General features: G+C 35.2%; 3 protein-coding genes across 5 annotated transcripts in view; 2 read left to right on the forward strand and 1 right to left on the reverse strand.

Annotated features, from left to right (window-relative positions):
* The window catches only part of LOC135127635 (B-cell receptor-associated protein 31), a 30,726-nt gene extending 19,580 nt beyond the window's left edge, over positions 1-11,146 (forward strand). The window contains exons 1-4 of one of the 3 annotated variants that reach the window (XM_064054157.1): positions 4,430-4,658; positions 10,300-10,412; positions 10,461-10,845; positions 10,904-11,146. In XM_064054157.1, the coding sequence (XP_063910227.1) occupies positions 4,430-4,658; positions 10,300-10,412; positions 10,461-10,814 (696 nt within the window). In that variant the 3' untranslated portion in view covers positions 10,815-10,845; positions 10,904-11,146. Of the gene's footprint in view, positions 1-4,429; positions 4,659-10,299; positions 10,413-10,460 lie in introns of those variants that run through there. The other 2 variants (XM_064054156.1, XM_064054158.1) reach the window with 2 other exon arrangements.
* A 799-nt stretch (positions 11,147-11,945) lies between these two features.
* LOC135127641 (eukaryotic translation initiation factor eIF1) lies at positions 11,946-13,500 on the forward strand. The gene is made up of 4 exons (XM_064054163.1): positions 11,946-12,050; positions 12,109-12,172; positions 12,352-12,509; positions 12,957-13,500. Exons 2-4 carry the CDS (start codon positions 12,145-12,147, stop codon positions 13,101-13,103), a joined length of 333 nt encoding a protein of 110 aa, XP_063910233.1. The 5' UTR covers positions 11,946-12,050; positions 12,109-12,144; the 3' UTR covers positions 13,104-13,500.
* A 62-nt stretch (positions 13,501-13,562) lies between these two features.
* Positions 13,563-21,752, reverse strand: LOC135127640 (cysteine sulfinic acid decarboxylase). The gene is made up of 4 exons (XM_064054162.1): positions 21,078-21,752; positions 19,930-20,493; positions 19,036-19,403; positions 13,563-14,273 (listed from the first exon to the last, which is right to left on the reverse strand). Exons 1-4 carry the CDS (start codon positions 21,162-21,164, stop codon positions 13,676-13,678), a joined length of 1,617 nt encoding a protein of 538 aa, XP_063910232.1. The 5' UTR covers positions 21,165-21,752; the 3' UTR covers positions 13,563-13,675.
* Positions 21,753-24,668: the final 2,916 nt, after the last annotated feature.

Below are 24,668 nucleotides of genomic sequence, written 5' to 3' on the forward strand. Positions count from 1 at the left end.
CAATTTTTGCCTTTTTTAAATTTTCATTTTTACATTACTCAATTTCTCTATTAATCAATTCTTTGATTTTTCGATTTTTCCTCTTTCCAATTTATCGATTTTTGAAGTTTCCGTTTGGGATTTTTCAATATCTTCAATTTTTTAATTTAAAATTTTTCACTTTTTTGATATTTCGATCTCCCAATGTTTCGATTTTTAAAATTTCTGATTTTTTGAATTTTGAATATTTTGATTTATCGGTTTTTTTAGTTTAAATATGTATTTTAGTTTTAAATTTTCCGGTTTTTCGATTTCGGGCTATTTCGATTTCTCCATTTCTCGGATCTTTTGATGTCTCAATTTTTTAATTTCGATATCTCGGCTTTTCCATTTTTCAATTTTTTATTTCTTCAAGTTTTTAGATTTTTAAAATTCTCCATTTTTCGATTTTATGTTTTGTTATGCTTCGATCTCCCTATTTTAACCTTTTTAATGTGTATTCCAATTTTTCGATTTTGGAATTTTCGATTTCTTACATCTCGATTTTTCGTTTTTTCGATTTTAAAATGTTTTTACTTTTCGTTCTTTTTTTCGATTTCTGGATTTTTCAATTTTTCGACTTTTCAATTTTGAGATTTTTCAATTTGTCGATTTTAAATTTTTTTATGCTTTTCAATCTTTTGTTTTTCTAAATTTTCATTTTTCCATTTCTCGATTTTTCGACTTTTTAATTTTGTTTTTTTTTTATGTTAAATTTTTCGTTATTGTAATTTTTCTATTTTTTAAATTTTAGATATTTAGATTTTTCCACATCTTGAATTCTCGATCTTTTTTCAGTTTGAATTCCTCGGTTTTTCGATTTTCCAAATTTCGATTTTTCAATCTTTCGACTTTTCAGTTTTGAAAATTTTCGATTTCTCGATTTTTCAGTTTTTGATTTTCCAACTTTTAGATGTTTCAAATTTTAGAGTTTGCAAATTTCATGAGTTTTCAGTTTTTAATTTCGTCAACTTTTCGATTTGCAATTTTTCGTCTAGGTTTTTAATTTTCTTTATTTTTTCAATTTTCGGCTTTCAATTTTCCGTTTCTTTAATTTTTCATTTGCAGTTTTTCTAGTTTTCATTTTAATTATGTAACACTTCTAATAGTTATAATTTTTAAAGTTGTTCACTTTTTCAGTTTTTCGTTTTTGGAATTTTTCAATTTTTCGATGTTTGAATGTCACAGTTTTTGGACTTTACAGTTTTCAAGATTCTATAATTTTTCGATTTTACAATTTTTGGATTTTCCAATTTTTCAATTCGAATGCTTTTTCTTCTTTCCGATTCTTCGATTCATTAATTTTTTTTAATTTTTAAGTTTCTCGGTTTTTAGTTTTTCATTGTTTCAATTTTTCACTTTTTCGAGTTTTTAATTTTTCGAATAAACAAAATCGAAAAATTATAAAATAGAAAAATTGTAAAACTGACAAAGTACAAAATGAAAGCTTCGGAAAATAAAAAAATTGGAAATCAAAAACTTAAAAAATCAAAGATTGAAAATGTAAAAAATTGAATAAACAAAAAATTATAAAATCCAAAGAAACATTGAAAAAATAAAGGTAATGGGAAAATGAAAAATTGTGATATAAAATCAAGAAAATGAAAATTACAAAATCGGGAAAATGAAAATATGCAAAATCTGAAAAATATAGAAATTGAAAAATTCATAAAATTGCGATGTTGAAAAATTGAGATGGCCAAAAATTTAAAAATCGAGAAATCGGAAAATTTCTTAAATTAGAAAATTGAGATATGAGAAATCGAAAATTCCAAAAATGGAAAAATTGAAACACATTAAAAAATAAAAATCGGGAAATCGAAACATAAAGATTATAAAAGCGAAAAATGGAAAATTTAAAATATATACTAGAAAAATCTAAAATTTTGAAAATCGAAAAACCAAGAAATCGAAATCGAAAACTTGAGACTTCAAAAGATCGTGAAATCGAAATAAGCCGAAATCGGAAAATTCAAAATTGAAATATTTACTTAAAAAAAAAATAAACAGAAAAATCGAAAAACAAAAAATCGATAAACGTAGATATGAGAAACAGAAAATTCCAAAAATCGAAAAATTGATATACAGATTAAAAAATCGAAGTTAAAAAATCGTAAAAACAAATTCCATTCGATTTTCCGTTTTATCGATTTTGCAATTTTTTGTTTTTTCAATTTTTTCCAATTTTTTAATTTTCCGATTTTTCAATTTTTCGAAGTTTCTGCTTTCCGAATAAACAAAATGGAAAAGTTATAAAATACAAATGTAGAAAAATTGTAAAATTGAAAACTCAAAATGAAAAAACGCAAAAGTATAAAAGGAACGCTTCGAGAAATCTAAAAACTTGAGAAATTGAAGAAACGGAAAATTCAAAAATCGAAAGATTAAAAATTGAGAGACTTAAAGATCGAAAAATTGCGGTCGAAAACACGAAAATTATTGTAAAATCTAAATATTAAAAATTGGAAAATCGAGGAATTGAAAATGTGAAAAATTGAATAAACGAAAAATTGTGATATAAAATCCAGAAAATGAAAATTAAAAAATCGGGAAAATGATATAAAAAAAATGAAGAACTTGAAACAACATCATTACGCCGAATATGTTCATTGCGCTACACATAACCTCAATTTAGTTCTTAATGATTCTCTTAAGAATGGATGGCAACAACTTAACATTGAGATGAAAGAAAATGATAAGTGTGTTATAAAAAAACTTTAAAAAAGTTATGCCCCACCAGATGGTCATCGAGATTTGATTCTCTAATTGCCATTAGATATAATCTCTCAACAGTTATGAGCTGTTTGTCAAAAATTATTTTAACATCAAAAAAGAAAAGTGAAATAGATGAAGCTGTAGATCTTCGTAAAAAAATGGATTCATTTGAATTTGTTGCTCTATTAGTATTTCAATGCAAAATTTTAGAAAATGTCAATTTGGTCTCAAAAACTTGACAGAGTTCAAATATTACTTTAAATGAGGCTTGTAAATGGATGGAACATCTAAAAGACAAATTTCAAAGTATACGTGACAATTTTGAACAAATAATGGAGGAATCAAGGAAATGTGCCGATACCTGGAAAATTAACAATTCTTTTTCAAATAGACGTATAAAAAAAGTAAAACTGTTTCATGACAAATTATGTGAAGATACCGTTTTCAAAGATCCCACTGAAAAATTTAAAACAACCGTTTTCTATCCTGCTCTTGGTATTATAAACATTCAAATTAAAGATAGGTTTGAAAGCATGAAAAACGTCAGAAACTATTTTTCTTTTCTGGAACCACAGGAAATGTTGAATAGTACAGACGAAGAATTGGTGGAGGCAGCATCAAAGTTGGCAAATAAATACGAAGAAGATATTTCTAGTGCAATCTGTGGGCAAATCGTTAGTTTTAAAAACTTTGTTGTTGGTGAAATTATTCAGCAAAAAATAACTAAAATTACAAATATTGCTAAGTTTCTGTTTATGGACAATAATTTTTTAACGAGTAGTTTACCAGATATTTGCGCTGCGTTACTTCTATTTTTAACACTTCCAGTGACTACTTTATCGGCAGAAAGATCTTTTTCTAAATTAAAATTAATTAAATCATATTTGGGAAGCACGATAAGTCAAACACGATTAACCAACTTAGCTGTGTTGAGCATTGAGTGTGATCGATCCCAAAAATTAGATCTCGACAGTGTCATACGCGAATTTATGAACTCTCGACAACGTCGAATGAAGCCAGTATAATCAATTAACAATTTTTAAAAATTATTATGTGTATAAATTATTATTATTTGTAAAATCTGTGTTATTCGGCGCCACTACTGGTAAACCAGTAATTTCATATTAATTTTATATTACTTTTTAAATTTGGTGTATGGGGGCGCTTACTATAAACTGCGGGGGGCGCAGTGGAAGTTAGCTACGCCACTGCATAAAATTCTTATAATTCTGGACAAACTTTAAATCTAGTGTCAATTTGTCAAAAATAAAACGCGTCGTTAAAAATATTATCACATTTCTTCTAGTTACTTTTATTCCTAGTTAGAAACAAACACTGCTACCAACATAAATTGAGAAGTCCTCAACTGTCATTTGATTTAAACTATGACGCTTCTCTACGTTCTCTGTCTCTACATCCTCTACATTGCCGGCCCGCATCCGCTCGGTCGGTAACACAATGACCACTCAAATCTCTTTTTTCAGCATCTGAAGGCGAAACGCACCCAATCACGATTTAATCAGCCTATTTATACGCAAGTGAGTCACACTTTGAGTTTATTTACCTATCAGATAGCCCCGCTGTTGTTCGTCGGCGCGGATAAATTGCGAAAGGCCACATCAGTTTTACCGACAGTCGCCATAAAAGTCACTCTCGGCTGTCAGATTCGCAGTATAACCTCAAACGAAAGGTCGAGATGAGCCTCCAGTGGACCCTAATCGCCGGCTTCCTCTACGCCGAGATCGCTATAGTGCTGCTGCTGGTGCTGCCGGTGGCGAGCCCCAAGAGGTGGAATGCGTTTTTCAAGTCGAGGTTCCTGCAGGGGCTGCAGAGACAAGCGGGGATTTATTTCTTGATTCTGCTGGCGATCCTGGTGCTGTTCCTGTTGGACGCGATCAGGGAGATGCGGAAGTACTCGCAGATAGGTGAGTGGGTTGGGGTTGTGGGGGCAAGTGCATAGAGTGCAGGCGTTGGCTGGATGTATGCAACTTGCGATGCATCAGCAAGAAATATTAACTCAAAATTCATAGAATTTTTAATAATCCGCAAATCTTGATGTGATTGCCGCAGTTGATACGGCTTGATAAAAATAGATAATTTTGAGTATTCTAAGAATAATGATGTACAGAAAGTTTTCCAGAGTAGAAGTCATAAAGTACGTGTTCTTTGTTTATTAGGTCATTTACAAAATGGGGTCACACATGCACATGCAGAACTGAGGTGGCCGTTTTTGCGAAAGCTTTGTGTTTGACTTTTTTTGTTTTTAAGTTAGGTTAAATTGTGGTAAAAAGTGTCATTTACAATGTCACCGCGAAAATGCCAGAGGAAATTCTAAATTACATACTTAACGACGAAGTAGTGGTGCAATAATATTGATTATGTGTCAGGAATGGGTAATTTGAAACGTATCTTCGGGTTCAAGGTGACGTGAAAAATTCTGTTCTATTGTCTTGATTTATGGTCTTAATCCCACAGTGGTTTTATAATTTTGACGCCTGGACTACCCTTGGACACAAATAAAGAAAGTTTACTACCTGAAAATTTACAACACCATCTTAAACTTAAGTGGCGAGCTTTTATTGTGGTTGGCTGCCCCTCTTATAAACAGAGCCGCACTAGCTTAGTGAGGACGCTAATATTTATAAAAGAAAATAAACGAACACTCGTTTTGGCTAATTACTGTTTACGAGGGGTTTAGTACCATCTTCGAGGGTGTGCAATAAATTAATTTCTTTACCTGTACCTACGACGGTCTATCTTATCGCAAATGAGGGGCTTAGAAAAGTCGAATCATAAAACTTCTATTATTCTTGGAACACAATAGGCATGAGTCACTTTATACCAGCTGAGCCAAGTTTTTCTTAACATCTATGAATTAGTAATCTTTAATATCATACGCAAAGTGCACTTTTACACGACATAACATATTTAACATAATTGGCGTAATCGGTTTGATTAAAATTTCTATAATAACTTTAGAAATCTTGTGATTGTGGTTATCTTGAACTAAAAACTTCAGATTTTTTTTTTAAATTGGTCGAACGTTGTGTCGACAGAAGCTCCCTCGCTCCTGAAATACAATAATAATTTTTTTAAGTTATCCTGTATACGCAAAACAAAAAAATATTAATGGAATGATAAATCACAAGTACAAACTCATCATATTTTCTACATTTTAGATAGGATTTATTCGGCAAACTTTTGAGCTGACGTCATCAAGTTTTTGGAGGGGATAAGTAAATATATTTTCAATACAAATTTTTCATGCGTGTGATAACTGTAAACCGTCTACAAAATTTCAAAGCATTCGGTTTTGCAGATTCCAAATTTAATTGCAAATTGTTGTTTCAAAATTTTGATTTTTTTCCAAAAATCTGGACGTTTCGGGTAAAAACTTGTTTTCTCAGAGGATAGATCATTTACCAAAATCAGTCTTATCTTACCAAGTACAAGCCCCGCCCACCCGCCCCCTATTTTATCAGATGATGTCATTTGTCAAAAATAAGACTTACGTTAGCAATGACTAGCTAAGAATTATCTTAGTATTAGTATCAACTAATTTTGGCAAATCATATACTTTTCAAGAAAAGAGAGGGTGGGTGGGCGGGGCTAGTACCTGCCAAGATAAGACTGACTTTGGCAAATGAGATCCCTTAATAGGGGCCAAATTAGTTTTATCTTAACAAAAACTAACCCTGCCCACGCGCCCCCTTGTTTTCTCAGAGGATAGGTGATTTGCCAAAATCAGTCTTATCTTACCAAGTACAAGCCCCGCCCACCCGCCCCCTATTTTATCAGAGGATATGTCATTTGTCAAAATAAGACTTATGTTAGTAAGTACTAGCTAAGATAATACTAATTTTGGCAAATCATCTACTTTTCAAGAAAAGAGGGTGGGTGGGCGGGGCTAATATCTGTCAAGATAAGACTTACTTTGGCAAATGATATCTCTTAATAGGGGCAAAATTCTTTTATCTTAACAAATATTAACCCCGCCCACCCGCCCCCTGTTTTCTCAGAGGATAGGTCATTTGCCAAAATCAGTCTTATCTTACCAAATACAAGCCCCGCCCACCCGCCTCCTATTTTATCAGAGGATATGTCATTTGTCAAAATAAGACTTATGTTAGCAAGGACTAGCTAAGATAATACTAATTTTGGCAAATCATATACTCTTCAAGAAAAGAGAGGGTGGGTGGGCGGGGCTAGTACCTGCCAAGATAAGACTGACTTTGGCAAAAGAGATCCTTTAATAGGGGCAAAATCAGTTTTATTTAAAAAAATACTAGCCCCGCCCACCCGCTCCCTGTTTTCTCAGAGGATAGATCATTTACCAAAATCAGTTTTATCTTACCAAGTACAAGCCCCGCCCACCCGCCCCCTATTTAATCAGAGGATATGTTATTTGTCAAAAATAAGACTTACTTTAGCAAGGACTAGCTAAGATAATACTAATTTTGGCAAATCATATGCTCTTTAAGAAAAGAGAGGGTGGGTGGGCGGGGCTAGTACTTGCCAAGATAAGACGACTTTGGCAAATGAGATCCCTTAATAGGGGCCAAATTAGTTTTATCTTAACAAAAACTAGCCCCGCCCACCCGCCCCCTGATTTCTCAGAGGATATGTCATTTTCCAAAATCAGTCTTACCTTACCAAGTACTAGCCCCGCCCACCCGCCCCCTATTTTATCAGAGGATATGTTATTTGTCAAAATAAGACTTACGTTAGCAAGTACTAGCTAAGATAATACTAATTTTGGCACATGACATACCTTCCAAGAAAATAGAGGGCGGGTGGGCGGGGCTAGTAACTATTTGGATAAGATTGATTTTAGCAAATGACATCCTGTAATAAAAGGGAAGGTGGGTGGGCGGGGTTAGTACCTGCTTTTCTAAGATCGATTTTAGCAAATGACATACGCTCTTAGAAAATAGAGGGCGGATGGGCGAGGCTAGTACCTGCCAAAGTCAGTCTTACCCTGGCAGGTACAAGCCCCGCCTACCCACTCTCTCTTTTCTTGGAGGATATGTCATTTGCCATTTGTTTTCTTAGAGGGATCTTATTTGCCAAAGTCAGTCTTATCCTAGCAGCTACTAGCCCCGCCCACCCACCCTCTCTTTTCTTACAGGATATGTCATTTGCCATTTGTTTTCTTAGAGGGATCTGATTTGCCAAAGTCAGTCTTATCCGAGCAGGAACTAGCCCCGCCCACCCGCCCTCTCTTTTCTTGGAAGGTATGTCATCTGCCAAAATCAATCTTATCCTAGCAAGTACTAGCCCCGCCCACCCACCTTGTCTTTTCTTAGAGGGTATGTAATTTGCCAAAATCGATCTTATTTTAGCAAATACTAACCCCGCCACTCGCCCTCTGTTTTCTTAGAGAGATCTCATTTGTCAAAGTCAGTCTTTTCCTAGCAGCTACTAACAACGCCCACCCATCCTCTCTTTTCTTGGAAGATCTGTCATTTGCCAAAATCAGTTTTATCTTAGCGGCTATTGGCTAAGATAAGACTGATTTTGGCAAATGACAGATCTTCTAAGAAAAGAGAGGGTGCGTGGGCGGAGCTAGTAGCTGCCAAGATAAGACTGATTTTGGCAAATGACATAGTCTCTAAGAAAAAAAAGGGTGGGTGGGCGGGGCTAATACCTGATAGGGTAAGAGGGCTTGTAGAATCTTTTCTTATAATAATTTAATTAAACTTCTCAGAGGATACATCATTTGCTAAAATCAGTCTTATCTTAGCAGGTATTAACCCCGCCCACCCACCCTCTACTTTCTTAGAGAATATGTCATTTGCCAAAATCAGTCTTCTTCTAGTCAGTAACTACTAAGATAAAACTGATTTTGGCAAATGACATACCTTCTGAGAAAAGAGAGGATAGGTGGGCGGGACTAGTAGCTGTTAAGATAAGACTGATCTTGGCTAATGAGATACCTTCTGAGAAAAGAGAGGGTGGGTGGGCGGGGCTAGTACCTGCTGGGATAAGACTGACTTTGGTAAATGAGAGCCCTTAATAGGGGCAGAATCAGTTTTATCTTAACAAATACTAGCCCCGCCCACCCGCCCCCTGTTTTCTCAGAGGATATATCATTTGCCAAAATAAGACTTACGTTAGCAAGTACTAGCTAAGATAATACTAATTTTGGCAGATGATTTACCTTCCAAGAAAAGAGAGGGCGGGTGGGCGGGGCTAGTACCTATTAGGATAAGATTGATTTTAGCAAATGACATATCCTGTAATAAAAGGGAAGGTGGGTGGGCGGGGTTCTTTTCTTACAGGATATGTCATTTGGCATTTGTTTTCTTAGAGGGATCTCATTTGCCAAAGTCGGTTTTATCCTAGCAGGTACTATCCCCGCCCACCCGCCCTCTCTTTTCTTGGAGGGTATGTAATTTGCCAAAATCGATCTTATTTTAGAAATATTAACCCCGCCACCCGCCCTCTGTTTTCTTAGAGTGATCTCATTTGCCAAAGTCAGTCTTATCCTAGCAGGTACTAGGCCCGCTCACCCACCCTCTCTTTTCTTGGAAGATCTGTCATTTGCCAAAATCAGTTTTATCTTAGCAGCTATTGGCGGGGTGGGTGGGCGGGGCTAGTACCTGCTAAGACTGATTTTGACAAATGACATATATATGACAAGATTGCTTTAAATTTTCAAAAAAAGAAGAAACTGGGTTCCAAAATCAAGTCAAAAATAGGTCAGGTCAGAATTTTCCAGGAATAGAGGACCAAGTCTCCCAAAATAATACACCATGGGTACTCAAAATCTACGGCATAAAAGCTCAAAAGCTACTAATTACTAATTTATTTTATTGATTAAATCAAGAACGGCTCACTCCATTTTTCCCAAAATTTGTTATAGGAGTTCTCATTAAAAATATAAAACCCGCAACATTAAATTTTATAATATTTAGAAAATGCTGGATATATTTTATTGTGCTTCAGAGCGAGGGAAGTTCTGTCGAAAGAACTTTCAGCCAATTTTTATTTTCAATTTTTCCATTTGCAATTTTGCGGCGTTTAATTTTTCGATTTCTCGATATTTAATTTTTTGCATATTTATTAGGCAAAACTTTGAGATGACGTCATCAATTTTTGGGAGGGGATACAAGAATAAATTTTGATTACCGTTTTACCACGAGTACGATAACCTTAATTATACAATTTTGATGTTTTTTACAAAAATCTGTATGTCAAGGGTTAAAATTGAACTCATAAACCACAACTGCAGGAGTACAAATATAGTCTTTAGTATACAATTTTAAGTTTTTTTTCCAAAAATCAAAATGTCTATATTGTCTTATAAAGAAGAAAATTAAAGAATTTCTGACAATAAAAAGTATATTTGCCTACCAACAGAAGAGCATTGAATTTTATTCACATTCTTAAAAAAAACATATTGTAGTTAGAACTACATTTTAACAAAAGAAAAATAATAATAATAATCAATAATTAAAACATTTCCCCTTTTTTAGTGAATACAGAAATTACTTCATTGATAAATATAAATAAATAAAGATTGTCGTCTTTAACACAAAATCTGTAGTTCCTTTCTTCTTCCAGATTCAGAGGAACACGGCCACGCCCACCTCGACCGCGAAATGCAAGGCAGCATGCGCCTCTTCAGAGCCCAGAGGAACTTCTACATTTCCGGCTTTTCTCTCTTCCTCTCTCTGGTACTTCAAACCCCCTTCGTCACCCCCATCTAACCCCTTTATTTATAGGTGATCAGACGACTGGTGACCCTCATTTCATCCCAAGCCGAACTCCTCGCCCAGTCTGAGGCTTCCCTGCGCCAGGCGCAGAGCGCCACCACCGCAGCCAGAAGCCTCCTAGCCCAACAAGGCGAAATGGCCCAGAACAGCAGCAACGAAGCGCACGACAAGGAAGTCACCGAACTGAAAACCAAGATCAAAGAGTTGGAAGAAGAGCTCGCGACCGAGGTCAAAGACAAAAGCGCCTTGAAGAAGCAGTCCGACAATCTGGCGAAAGAGTACGACCGGCTGGCCGAAGAACACAGCAAGCTCCAGAAGAAGATCACTATTAGCGCCGAGGGGGATTCCAAGAAGGATAACTAAATTGTGATGGAATTTTTTAAATTTTATGCACGTAAGGCTGAATGTGATTATATTCACACTATTTATAACTGATTAATATTACCACTTAGTAGCTACTAGCTATGGTCTACCACGGTATTTTGGATACTTATTTTTCAGTGAGTTGGTTACATGTAAATGTTTGAGTGTGCTGTATTTGGTTTTATTTTAGTTAGGATTGTTCTTTTATTCGTTTTTTTTTTTTTTTGTATTGAAACGTGGGCATAATGTTACGGTTGATAGTTTTTATTAATATTTACAATATTGTTATTTGTCAAAAAGCTTTTTAAAATAAAAAGTGTCTAATAACTCTAGTGTGTTGTGTTTCTTGTTACTTATATTTAAAATAAAATTAAGAGGGTTTAAACTCGTCGGCGTTACCAATTTAAAAGGTTAAAATGACCTAATTTTAGTTTGATTGTAGGGTTACAGTTCAAGATTTTATGTTTTGAACTGTACTTGAATGTGTGACCTCCATGGAAGGAATTATTAATAACAATTAGACAAAAAAGATTAAAAAACAACAAACATAAAAATTAAACAACTTTCAGAAATATACATATATTCAGGATTATATAAACTACTCAAATTAGTATTATTTTGGTTGGACTTTCACCAGGAACACACGTAAACGAACCTTTCGCTTCTCTAAATTGTTTTTTTAAGTTATGAAAACAATGCTTAAAAGTGTCATCACCTAAATTTAGAAATTCTGTCATCAACATCCAAAGTGCACAACAGAATTTTCCCGAAATCTGCGCAAGCTGTTACCAATTTTTACCAGTCGCCGAATTTTCCCCCTTTCAGAAGTCTAAAACTTTCCCACCTTTCTCGTTGCCGTTATAATTAGAATAATTTCCACAATTATGTCCCACTGCCCCCCCTTCGCCTACGTCATTGTCGCCCGTTCCCTCGTTTCCAGTTGAAAACCGGAGGTAACGTCCTCGCAGGCGTGCAACCTAACGAAACCAAACTCGCCCTTTTGGCGCTCCCAACGCAGCCCCCTTTTCCACCACCGACGCAGCAACCCCCCTGGACCCTGCCAGCGTGGCGACCCCCCCGATTCGGGCGCCCCCCACCGTCCACGCCCCCCTTCCAGTCGAATTTTTTCGCCGCTCGGTTGCCCACCTGCGCCTACGTAAGCGGGCGTCATCACACTTCTGTGTCTTTCTGACTCATCAGTTTGTTCGCGAATATCTCGTGGATTTTGTTGGCAACGTAATACAATAACACTCTTGCGTGATTTAATTGTACTTTATCGTGTTGCACTTTGCAGATATTTTTGTTTCTGAGTATATTATTTGATTATCGTATGTCCATCCAGAATCTAAACACATTTGGTGAGTATTTCGAGACAACGCGAAGACAACATGGCGTCTGGGGCCGCATTGGCGACTTCGCGGCCCCAGAAGCCCGCCGAAGGCCGGATCCGCGTATCGAGCGCTTTGGCGTGTTGTGGAGGAATTTGACCTCGACCTAAATCTTGCCCCATTTTGTTTGACTTTGCACCATTTTTCAGACCCCTTTGCTGATGCAAGTAAGGGTGCAGACGATGATGTTCAAGACGGACTTGTTCATATAAGAATCCAACAACGAAATGGTCGCAAGACTTTAACTACTGTTCAAGGGCTTTCGTCTGATTATGACCTGAAAAAAATAGTCCGGGCATGTAAAAAGGTAGGTGCGAATAGGGTTGATGGGTGGCGGAAAAGCATGGTGTGAAATTTTTTGTAATGTGGAATGGTTTTTGATGAAATGGGGTAAGTAGACCGTAGCCTTTCACTCTGGAACGGGTGCATGATGAGTTGGTGAGTGTGGAGACTGATTTTTGCGCTAGATTGCTCATTATTATGTTGCAACCACGTTGCACTAATTTTTTTTACGTGCTCTAGAAGTGCAATCAAGTGTCTAGAGAAAGACGCGTCACAACATGGCGTCCAAGGAGTGCATACAAATTTAATTAAATTATTATCTAGACCATTTTTGAAAATAGCGATAACCCCAATTGTAAATATAAACCACAAACCTTAAAAATTAAAATATATAAAAGTGCTGCTTAATGATTGTTTGAGATGACGTCACCACTTTGTGGAAGGGATGAATAAATACTTTTTTTTTTGACAGGAATTCGCTTGTAATGGAACTGTGATAGAGCATCCAGAATACGGAGAAGTGCTTCAATTGCAAGGCGACCAACGCGAAAACATCTGCCAGTGGCTAACAAAAGCGGGCTTGGCAAAGCCCGACCAGCTCAAAGTCCACGGCTTCTAATGTATCAAACGCAATAATAATATCCATCTACCGCTGTTTTAGTTGTTATCACATAAATATCTGCACACATTTCGAAATCTTAGTTAATGTAATAAGATGGTAATCATGCCCAGATAGTATGTACCTGGGAGCCTTTGATGTCTTTAGAGAATTCTTTTTTGCGACAGTTTTGAGACAGTGCTCTATCGACAATGTAACTTTCACATTTTTTTTATTACATTTGAAAATTTTATAGCATTGCCCGAACAAAACTGTAAGTTAGCCGTTAACCTGCAGTTTTGTCAATAGTTTTAAATTGTGCCTTTCCAGTAAATTTTCCCCGTTATGATGGTTTAATTCTCAGTAATGGAGTTTTAGTTGTTAACTCGAGTAAAGTAAATTAAATGTCTTATATATATGGTGGGGTTTTATAATTAGCACCCACTCTATCCTCGTCCCAATACCTAAAGTACCTTGATGTAAAATCGTGGTAGGCATTTGCTATCACTGTTAAACTATTTATTAACCCCTACACTACAAATAAATACATCTTTACATTAATACTATACAAGGGTTGCGCAACCTTAAAACTATCAAAGATCCGCCCCCAGTCGCTCTATCTCCTCGACGAAGTGCACCATATCAGCCTTCTCCAGTCCCGAGCTCTGGAACACGATCCTGAAGAAGTTCGGGAGTTCCTTCTGCGCTTGGTACGTCACCATCATGCACCCCTCCTTCATCATCCTCTCCTTGATTTTAGGAGCCACCCTGTGCAGCCGCTCCTTGTAATCCCGGCTCTCCTTCTGCCCTCTCAGACTCGGCGGGACGTACCAGAAGCACACGTTCGTGCACTCCGGCTCCTCTATCACCATCTCGAAACCCTCCCTGTGCCTGATCGAGTCCGTGAAGTACTTGGAATTTTCGAACACCTTGTTGATGTGTTTCTCGAGGCCGGACGTTCCTTTGGCCTTCCACATGTACCAGAACTTGAGGACGTCGGCCCGGCGGCCGCACTGGATGTGCTTGTCGCCGGTGTCGTATTTCGTGTCGTAGAATTTGTCCTTTTGGAAGAGGTAGGCGGCGTTGGTGGAGTGGGCCTCGGCGAGAATGCCCTCGTGGCGTAAGAGAAGGGTGGAGCATTGTTGGGGGGCTGTGAGGAGTTTGTGGGGGTTCCAGGTGACGGAGTCGGCCCTGAGGACGGAAAAGTGAGCATTATTTTACCTCGACACTTAAATTGAAACGCGTTAAGTGTGAAGGTTGCGGGGTAATTATGAGTTAATAAGTAATTAATAAATTATGGCGAGATTTCGACAGAGCTTCAAGGATTTGAAGGCGATGTTTTCGATTCCGATTGATCGAGCGGTGGGGTTGAGGGATTGCACAATGGAGGAATTGCAGGTGTTTAGATTGCTTCCGTTTCCATAAAAGGACGGAAGCTGGAAAAATTCGGTTTTTCTACATAATTTTGAAACTACTGAAAATTTCTTTTTTTAATTTTCACGGTGTTGGTGTGTAGGTCACGTTTTTTTTTAATTTAGCTACTTACTAGCGGAAAATAAAAAAATACCACCCTGTATAAGTCAATAAATTAAGTAAGTTACCTATAGTATCTTGATTAATTTTTATACATTTTAGACTCCTTTTTGTGTACCTATCACTCAACTTATTACTAAACGTGGTTTTTATCGGGTCGGGTACTAACGTCTTAATTAAAAGGCAGTCGATAAAAAAAAATGGAATAATCAGTGGCTATGATTTTAAATTTTTGGTTGGTAGCTTTATTTTGTGAAGGTTATAGAAATCTGTCAAAAATCGTTTAGAGAATGGTCTGACGTCTATAACCAAGTGCGCTTTTAATTCAGTCTTTTTTTCCCAGTAGGTTAAATAAATTTTGAGTATATACTGCATTTTTAAAATTTTTTATTTTTTCAGTTATTCAATTTTTGAGTTTTCAGTTTTTTCGATTTAATAATTTTGCAATTTTTCATTTTTACAGTTTAATAAATTTTCCAATGTACAATTATCCAAAATCTCAGTTTTGTAGTTTTAAAATTTTTCAATATTTTGAATTTTAATTGTTCTAAATTTCAGTTGAAGTATTTTACAACTTTTCTTTTTTAAATGAATCCGATTTTTCGATTTTACGCTTGTTTGATTTTTCAATTTTACATTTTTACAATTTTTGGATGTCAATTATTTGGTTTTAATTAGTCAATTTCTCAGTTTTCGGTTATATAATTCTTCGTTATTAAAATTTTTTCGATTAGTTTCCAATTTTTTTGATTTTTAATTTTTCAAAATTTCGATTTTCAATTTTTCAAGCTCTTGATTTTTCAGCTTCATAATTTCGCAATTTTGCAGTTTTTAAGTTTTGTAATTTTTCAATTTCATAATTACCTGAACTTTTAATTTTAAAATTATTCGATTTTTTTTAGAAATTATTTTTACAATTTTCAATTTCATAATTCTTCGTTTTTAAAATTGTGGTTTTTCAGTTATTCAATTTTTGATTTTACAATTATCCGAATTTTTTAAAGTTTCGATTTTCTGTGTTTTAAGTTTCTTGTTGTGAAAAGATGGCTATGTATATTTAACAAAAAGGCAAAATGTAAGCCCCGCCCACCCTCCCTTTCTAATTCTGATGATTTGTTTATTCATCGTAAGCCGAGGGGCGGAGCTTACTTCTAAAATCCTTATTTTTTACGAGAAATTACGATGTGAAATATGTTCTCAAGTAATCGTGTTATACAAAGAAAACTAAATGTATTAATTAAAAAAGAAAACCAAAAGAGAAGCCCCACCTATCCATTTCGGTCTCAATCGTGATGAATTTTTTGTTGGTTGTCAGACCGAGGGGCGGAGCGTAATTGCAAAATTGATATTTCCCTATAAAAATTTACCATTTTAAATATGTTTTAAGTTTCTTGTTGTGAAAAGATGACTACACATGTTAAGAAAAAAAGAAGAAATGTAAGCCCCGCCCACCCGCCCTGTCTCAGTTGTGATGATTTTTTTATTCGTCGTGAGTCAAGGGGGCGGAGCTTAATTGCAAAATTCTTATTGCTCTACAAGAAATAAAAAACATGTTTTTGAAATTCCAGACAAATCAAAATTTTCTTTGCATCAATATTTAATAAATTTTTGAAATGGTTTTTATACTTTAAGGTTTAGAAAAGCCTTCGTTTTTACAAGAAAATCTTTAGTAAATTTTAAATTTTGAAAATGCAGAAAAAATAATCATCCAGAAATCCAAAAAATTCAGAATGTAATTTAAAAATTTCCGGATATTCTAAATTTTTGAGATTTTTGTAGAATATAAAATTGCAAACAGCTCAAAATTTCTTTTGTAGTCGTAATTTATAAAGTTTTGGAATGTTTTCATATTTTAAGGTTTAAAAAAGCCTTCTACACGAAAATCTTAAACAAATTTTAAAAATCCAGAAAAAAATTGATGAACCTAGGAAATTTCAGAATATTTTCAATTTTTGAGGATTTTGAAAAGGAGAAAATTCCAGACAAACAAAAATTCCTTTTGCATAAGAATTTTCTAAAGTTTTGAGATGGTTTTTATATTTTGAGGTTTAGAAAAGTCTCTGTTTTTACATGAAAATCTTAAGTAAATTTTAAAGTTTGAAAATACAGAAAAAATAATCATCGACAAATCAAAAAAATTTCAAAATGTAATTTAAAAATTTCGGGATATTCTAAATTTTTGAGAATTTTGTAGAATAGAAAAGTGCAAACAGCTCAAAATTTCTTTTGGAATCGTATTTTAGAAAGTTTTGGAATGTTTAGCAATTCTAAGGTTTAGAAAAGTCTTGTAGACGAAAATCTTAAATTAATTTTAAAATTTTAAAAATCCAGAAGCATTTATTTGGGAAACCTAAGAAATTTCAGAATATTTTCAATTTTTGAGGATTTCGAAAAGGAGAAAATTCCAGACAAATCAAAATTTCTTTTGCCTAAATATTTTATAAATTTTTGAGATGGTTTTTATATTTTAAGGTTTCAAAAAGTCTCCGTTTTTACACGAAAATCTTAAGTAAATTTTAAATTTTGAAAATACAGAAAAAATAATCAACGTGAAATCCAAAAAATTCCAAAATGTAATTTAAAAATTTCAAGATATTTTAAATTTTTGACAATTTTGTAGAATAGAAAATTGCAAACAGCTCAAAATTTCTTTTGCAGTCGTATTTTATAAAGTTTTGGAATGTTTTGATATTTTAAGGTTTAGAAAAGCCTTGTACACGAAAATCTTAAACAAATTTTAAAATTTTGAAAAACCAGAAAAATTTATTTGAGAAACTAGGAAATTTCAGAATATTTTAAATTTCTGAGGATTTTGAAAAGGAGAAAATTCCAGACAAACCAAAATTTCTTTTGCATAAATATTTTATAAACTTTTGAGATGGTTTTTATATTTTAAGGTTTAGAAAGGCCTTCGTTTTTACACGAAAGTCTTAAGTAAATTTTAAATTTTGAAAATACAGAAAAAATAATCATCCAGAAATCCAAAAAATTTCAAAATGTAATTTAAAAATTTGAGGATATTTTAAATTTTTGAGAATTTTGTAGAATAGAAAATTGAAAAAACAGCTCAAAATTTCTTTTGCAGTCGTATTTTATAATGTTTTGGAGTGTTTTGATATTTTAAGGTTTCGAAAAGCCTTGCACACGGAAATGTTAAACAAGTTTTAAAATTTTGAAAATCCAGAAAAATTTCAAAATGTAATTTAAAATTTCAGAATATTTTGAATTTTTAAGGATTTTGAAAAGGAGAAAATTCCAGACAAATCAAAATTTATTTTGCATAAATATTTTGTAAACTTTTCAGATGGTTTTTATATTTTAAGGTTTAGATAAGCTTTTGTTTTTACCCGGAAATCTTGAGTAAATTTAAAATTTTGAAAATACAGAAAAAATAATCGCGAAATCCAAAAAAATTCAAAATGTAATTTAAAAATTTCAGGATATTTTCAATTTTTGAGAATTTTGTAGAATAGAAAATTGCGAACATTTCAAAATTTCTTTTGTAGTCGTATTTTATAATGTTTTGGAACGTTTTGAGAAGCCTTGTACAAGAAAATTTCAAACAAATTTTAAAATTTTGAAAATCCAGAAAAATTTATTTGAGAAACCTAGGAGATTTCAAAATGTAATTTAAAATTTCAGAATATTTTCAATTTCTGAAGATTGTGTAAAGTAGAAAATTCTATGCAAACCAAAATTTCTTTTGCATAAATATTTTATAAACTTTTGCAATAGTTTTTAAATTTTAAGGTTTAGAAAAGCCTCCGCTTTTACACGAAAACCTTAAGTGAATTTTAAATTTTGAAAATACAGAAAAAACAATTATCAGGAAACCCAGAAAGGCAGTTTAAAAATTTCAAGATTTTGCAAAATGAGAGTTATGAATGCAAAAGATAAAATACTTGAAAATTTAAAATACACACAAAAAGTTAATACAGTGCGGTTAAAAATATTTTGGTTCAGAGTTAGCTTTAATTAGTGTGCTTCATTTGCAACCCCTGGTTTAAATGACAAGAAAAATATTATAACAAAGGAGCAAACGTTTCATTTGAAGATCAGATAAAAAGTAGAGTTGGAGTTTTTCAAAACTATCGTGTTAATACAATATCTCAAAGAAATTCAAAAAAGGGACTTTTTCTTGAAACTAAACTGATTTTAATTATTATAATTCCCAATCTTCTTCAAAAAAATATTTTAAAAATTTTGAAAACCCAAGTTTTATGCGATCAAAAACATTTAGATTCAGAACTGGCTTAATTAGGGTGGTGGCGTCCATTTTAAATCGCGCTAAATAAATTCATAATTGTATTCAATGACAAAAACGATTGTTTCACTCTGTTTTGTGACACAAACGATTACCAAACATTTCCTCAACTTGAACTCAAATACCAGACCTTCCACTCAGCGACCACTCAATTACCTTTCAATTCCCTTGAGCAAGCTCCTGTGTTTGCTGGACACCAGCGCGCCGCCGCCCCACGCCGCATCCACGTGCAGCCACAATTTGTACTTTTCGCAAACGTCGGCGATTTCGGTGATGGGGTCGAAGGCACCGATGACAGTGGTACCCGCGGTGGCACTGACCATGAAAGGCGCAGCACCTTCACCGAGCGACCTTTCTATTTCTTGCACCAGGTGCGAAACGTCCATTCGGCCACGAGAATCGGTCCGGATCAGGTAGACGTTGTCGGTGCCGATCCCCAGGAACGAGGACAGCTTCTTGATGGAGTAGTGCGCGTCCTCGGAGGTGAAGAGGACGAGCCTGGGGAGAGCGTGGAGACCTTTGGCCTAGAAAAATCGAATATTGTGAATAAAAACGGGATTAATTCTGTTTCCGGAATTTTTAAGGTCACAGTGGGGAAATTCTCTTGTATATAGATAGGTATTTCCAGCTTTGGTAATATTTTTTTGATATAACGCATTTTGACCTCTACATGTCCTAATTACATGATGATTGGTCATTACTAATAATTACGGTTTATTAGAGAACAGGACGTTTATCCTTAAATTTGCCTCATTTAGTTTATCGTCACAGATTAAATTCTGTACATAAACGTTTTTAATTTACATATATAATTACCACATTTTGTTGTGGTTGGAGTGATAAATCTGGGTTTTACTTTTACTGTTGTATGTAATGTTAACTTAAATAAATATCTCGGAACTCAATTTTTATCTTATGCATGTACATATTTTATCAAACACGTGATAATGCCAACTTTTTTATTGCTACACTCGTTTCCAAAGAAAAAGTAAGTCATTTCCCCAAGTCTGCCAACTTATAAAAATTTCTGGGTCTATGGACAACACTCACCTTAACATCCGGCAGGAACCTGTACCTCGCGCAGCTGATGGCATACCCATTGGCCAAGGACCCCCCCGGACAGAAAATCCCGTCTCCCTTTCCTCCCTCGAAGCCCACGATCTGCCTCATCTCCTTCAGCACCACCTCCTCCATCAAGACGAAGACCGGCGAGACCTCGTAGGTGTACACGCTGGGGTTGAGGGCGTCCGTGGCCCATTGGGCCACCAGCCCATATGGGTCCACCGCCGAGAACAACTGGTTGACGAAATACGGGTGTCCGGTTTTGACCGAGTACCCCACGACGTCCTTCAGGATCTTCAGCAGCTGCTCGTGGCTTTCCGGCGCCCGTCTGAGCCCGAAGTCCATCAGCCTCTTCAGTTCTTCGGGGTCCTTCCAGTTCAGGACGCGGTTGTTGCGATTGGTGCCCTCGAAGACGGCCTCCTTGACGAGGACGTCCACGCACTGGCGGATGAAGTCCTCGTGGTGCTCGCGGACAGGGAGGCTCTCGAAGAATGCCGGCTTCTGGGGCGGGGAGTGGATGGGTGCGGAGGGTTGGTGGGGTTTGGTGTAGATCTGCGAAAAAAATTAAAATTGCAAAATTTATTCTTTTATCCCCTCCGAAAAAATTGATGACGTCATCTCAAAATTTTGCTTAATATTTATACGCAAAAAGTTAAATATCGAGAAATCGAACAAGTACAAAATCTAAAAATTGAAACATCCAACCAGTGGCGTCCCATGTGGAATAAATTTGTACATTACCGAAATTAGAAATACGTTACAATATTAAATACGAACAGTTAATGACGCAGTAAACCAAAACTTCAACTTTTTGTGAAAAAAATGTGTGAAAAATAATACATTTACAAGTGACGTCAGAGCGACGTCCGCCAATTCGGGATGTCAAACGCAGGAATCGATAAACTGATTTTGAATGAAGTAAACTGTTTTCACTATCGTTCTTTGACATTTATGAAATTTTGAAAAAAAAAAACTGTCTCACTGTCACTGTCCGTCAACCCCTTGGTAAAACACTTCAAAGACCATCACACCCTTGACCGAGTTCGTCCGTGGCACTTCCCAATTCAAGCAACCACAATATAATATTTCCAAAAAACCGAGGCGCCACACTTCCCGAGTCAAAAAAATCAATTTACCTCTTCGTCCGAAGACAAGATGGCGTCGCTGTAGGTGGCGGGCTCCTCGATGATGGCATCGTGGAGATCTTCTCCTGTAGCCGGCATTTTGGTAGTTTGGTGATCCTCGTGTTTGCACGACTGATTCACAAGTGGCTCGAATGTGCTTTCGAGGTGGTTTTAAGTACTGGGGTCACGTGGAGTCCTTGCTGCAGACTTTCCCTTGCGGCGAAAATGATTGCGATTATTGGCCATGATGTGCTCTCGGATTAGAGGAACTGTGGGTTTTTGCGGATCGACTTTTCCTTTTGTTTATTAATTATGGCCGCTTCCTGGCATCTCCACCGGTCGAGGTAGGGGAAAACCCTGCGATGACGACGTTTCGGACGAAAAAGAAAATGGTTTGCGTCGCGTTCATGGAAACCTCATGGGGAATTTATAATAATTGTTTGGGTTCATCGAGCGGTTAGTGACTGGTGATTATGATAAGGTGTCGAATTGGTCGAGTTAACTGGGACAGAATAATGGGAGTAATCAGAAGTCAGGTGCATTCTTGTTTGAATGGTTAATTAAGTAAACTGGTGATTTTAATAACTTCCTAGGTTTGTTATAAATATTCCAGGGACGAATTGTAGTAGCTGCTGGACTAAGAGATCAATTACCATCGGAATTATTATACAACCTCGGACTCGATTTTGGTTTTGCAAATGCAAATGAAATCGTGCTTCCGATGTAAAAGTGGATTTTATTTAAATTGCGTCGCAAGCTAAGATCATTATCAGTGTTGCATTCTTTAGCGATTTATAATTATTACATTTTTTTTTAATTGCTAAGTATTTCACTCAGTACTGTCTGACGTCACATGCTTGTCGCATGGGTACAGAATAACGGTCTAGTACTCAAAAATGTCATAAATTGTACATTAACTTATCAATATGACGCAGATATTTTTTAATAATAAAAGAAACACTTTAGGAATGACTCATGACATAAAATGCACGACCAAGGTTTTTTTTCAATTTTTAAATAGAATGGTGCAATTTTGTTTCCAGAGTAGTGGATCGTAGAAGCCATAAAGATGCACAGTTGGTTAAATTAGACAAAATGCGTCATTTGGTGCGGATCAATAAAGCTTAATGCATCTAGAAATTGGAGCATTTTGTACAGTCCGCTGAAAAATGTTTTTTTCCTTTTTTAGAATTGATTTTTTAATATCGTTTACGAAACAGTAAAGTAAAACGGGAAATTCTTAGCTTGTTTTCCTCCCATTGTTTTTTTCTTCAAACATTTCGCCGAAATTAGAAATGTGAACAAACTTTTTAAAATCGGCGAAAAATTCAAATTTTGGCCTTGAAGATTAATGTATGAAGTAACTGGTGTGGCGACAAATTCAAACTGTGATAGTTGAAAAATCAGCATTTTTCTGCATAATTTTACTCTGTTGAGGGACATAACACACACCACATCGCTACGCTGAAAAAACCTGCCGCATATTACATTCTCTACCCGATTTTAATCGAATAATTGAGAAATACAGCAAAATTGTAGAATTGAAAAATCGAAACATCAAAAAATTTCAATTTTTCGATTGTTGTTTTTGTGATTTAGCAATTTTTCACCCCATTTACAACAATTTTCGGACTCTTTTTGCTGTATTAATCAGGTTAAAATGAGGTTATCACAAAACAAAAATGGTAAAATTAATACCTGCTCTGGGGTCCAAATTTTATTTTTTTGTATTTAATTAAAATTCTAATAAGATATAACAATAAGAGATAATTCTTTTTTTTTAGTTGTGGTTGTAGTTGTAGTTTTAGTTAATAAGTTAACTGAAGGAATTTTAGTATCTATTTTTTCTCTCTCTCTCAATATTATTCCCTCACCCTTGAAGTACAATACCTAGTTTTTTCGAAAACGAGAAGGTTTCACATTATAACAAAAAACACTTGGCGCCCCCGAGAAGGTTTTTCATTAAAAAAAAAAAGTTGAGACCCCCGAGAAGGTTTCAGATTTTTAAAAAAGACAATTGGGGCCCCCGAGAAGGTTTCACATTTTAAAAAAAGACACTTGGGGCCCCCGAGAAGGTTTTACGTTATTACAAAAAACACTTGGCGCCCCCGAGAAGGTTTTACATTTTTAAAAAAGACACTTGGGACCCCCGAGAAGGTTTTACGTTATTACAAAAAACACTTGGCGCCCCCGAGAAGGTTTTACATTTTTAAAAAAGACACTTGGGACCCCCGAGAAGGTTTTACATTTTTAAAAAAGACACTTGGGACCCCCGAGAAGGTTTTACATTTTTAAAAAAGACACTTGGGACCCCCGAGAAGGTTTTACATTTTAAAAAAAGACACTTGGGACCCCCGAGAAGGTTTCACATTATAACAAAAAACACTTGGCGCCCCCGAGAAGGTTTTACATTTTTAAAAAAGACACTTGGGACCCCCGAGAAGGTTTTACATTTTTAAAAAAGACACTTGGGACCCCCGAGAAGGTTTTACATTTTAAAAAAAGACACTTGGGACCCCCGAGAAGGTTTCACATTATAACAAAAAACACTTGGCGCCCCCGAGAAGGTTTTACATTTTTAAAAAAAGACACTTGGGATCCCGAGAAGGTTTCACATTAAAACAAAAAACACTTGGCGCCCCCGAGAAGGTTTTACATTTTTAAAAAAGACACTTGGGACCCCCGAGAAGGTTTTACATTTTAAAAAAAGACACTTGGGACCCCGAGAAGGTTTCATATTATAACAAAAAACACTTCGCGCCCCCGAGAAGGTTTTTCATTTTTAAAAAAGACACTTGGGACCCCGAGAAGGTTTCATATTATAACAAAAAACACTTGGCGCCCCCGAGAAGGTTTTACATTTTTAAAAAAGACACTTGGGACCCCGAGAAGGTTTCACATTATAACAAAAAACACTTGGCGCCCCCGAGACGGTTTTACATTTTTAAAAATGACAGTTGGGACCCCCGAGAAGGTTTCACATTCTTAAAAAAATACAGTTGGCGCCCCCGAGAAGGTTTTACATTTTTAAAAAAGACAGTTGGAGCCTCCGGGAAGGTTTCACATTAAAAGAAAAGACATTTAGGGCTCCCGAGAGGGTTTTCCATTTTTTAAAAAAGACAATTGGGGCCCCGAGGTTTCATATTTCTAAAAAAAAGAGGGTTTTACATTTTTAAATAAAGAGATGTCATAAATATATACAATATTTTGTCATTTTTTCTTAATATACGAAGTCTTCTTTTCGCAACAAGAAACCGAAAACATGTTTAACTATCCTTTGTTAAAAAAAAATCCATATATTAAAAAACAAAAAACAAAAAGTAAGCCCCACCCACCCGCCCTAATTTCAATCGGGATGAGTTTCATATGGTAAGTTCTTGTAGAGAAAACAAAATTTTGAAACTAAACTCCGCCCTTCAGCTCACGATGAATAAAACATTCGTTACAATTGGGAAAGGGTGGGTGGGCGGAGCTTTTATTTTGTCCATTTTTCTTAATATACGAAGTCTTATTTTTGCAACAAGAAACCGAAAACATGTTTAACTATCCTTTGTTGAAAAAAAAAACTCCAAATATTAAAAAACAAAAAACAAAAAATAAGCC

Source organism: Zophobas morio, unplaced genomic scaffold (assembly GCF_036711695.1).
Source record: "Zophobas morio isolate AGI-343-1 ecotype UQ-CSIRO unplaced genomic scaffold, CSIRO_AGI_Zmor_V1 ptg000012l, whole genome shotgun sequence".
NCBI lineage: Eukaryota > Metazoa > Arthropoda > Insecta > Coleoptera > Tenebrionidae > Zophobas > Zophobas morio.

What these genes read in the sequence shown, in the direction of transcription:
- LOC135127641 (XM_064054163.1), top strand. Translation starts at nt 12,145, where the DNA reads ATGTCCATCCAGAATCTAAACACATTTG. An exon ending in CCAGAATCTAAACACATTTG is followed by an intron (nt 12,173 to 12,351) that starts GTGAGTATTTCG and finishes ACCATTTTTCAG; the next exon opens with ACCCCTTTGCTGATGCAAGT. An exon ending in TAGTCCGGGCATGTAAAAAG is followed by an intron (nt 12,510 to 12,956) that starts GTAGGTGCGAAT and finishes TTTTTTTGACAG; the next exon opens with GAATTCGCTTGTAATGGAAC.
- LOC135127640 (XM_064054162.1), bottom strand. Translation starts at nt 21,164, where the DNA reads ATGCCGGCTACAGGAGAAGATCTCCACGATGCCATCATCGAGGAGCCC. An exon ending in GGTTCCTGCCGGATGTTAAG is followed by an intron (nt 19,404 to 19,929) that starts GTGAGTGTTGTC and finishes CGATTTTTCTAG; the next exon opens with GCCAAAGGTCTCCACGCTCT. An exon ending in TTGCTCAAGGGAATTGAAAG is followed by an intron (nt 14,274 to 19,035) that starts GTAATTGAGTGG and finishes TTCCGTCCTCAG; the next exon opens with GGCCGACTCCGTCACCTGGA.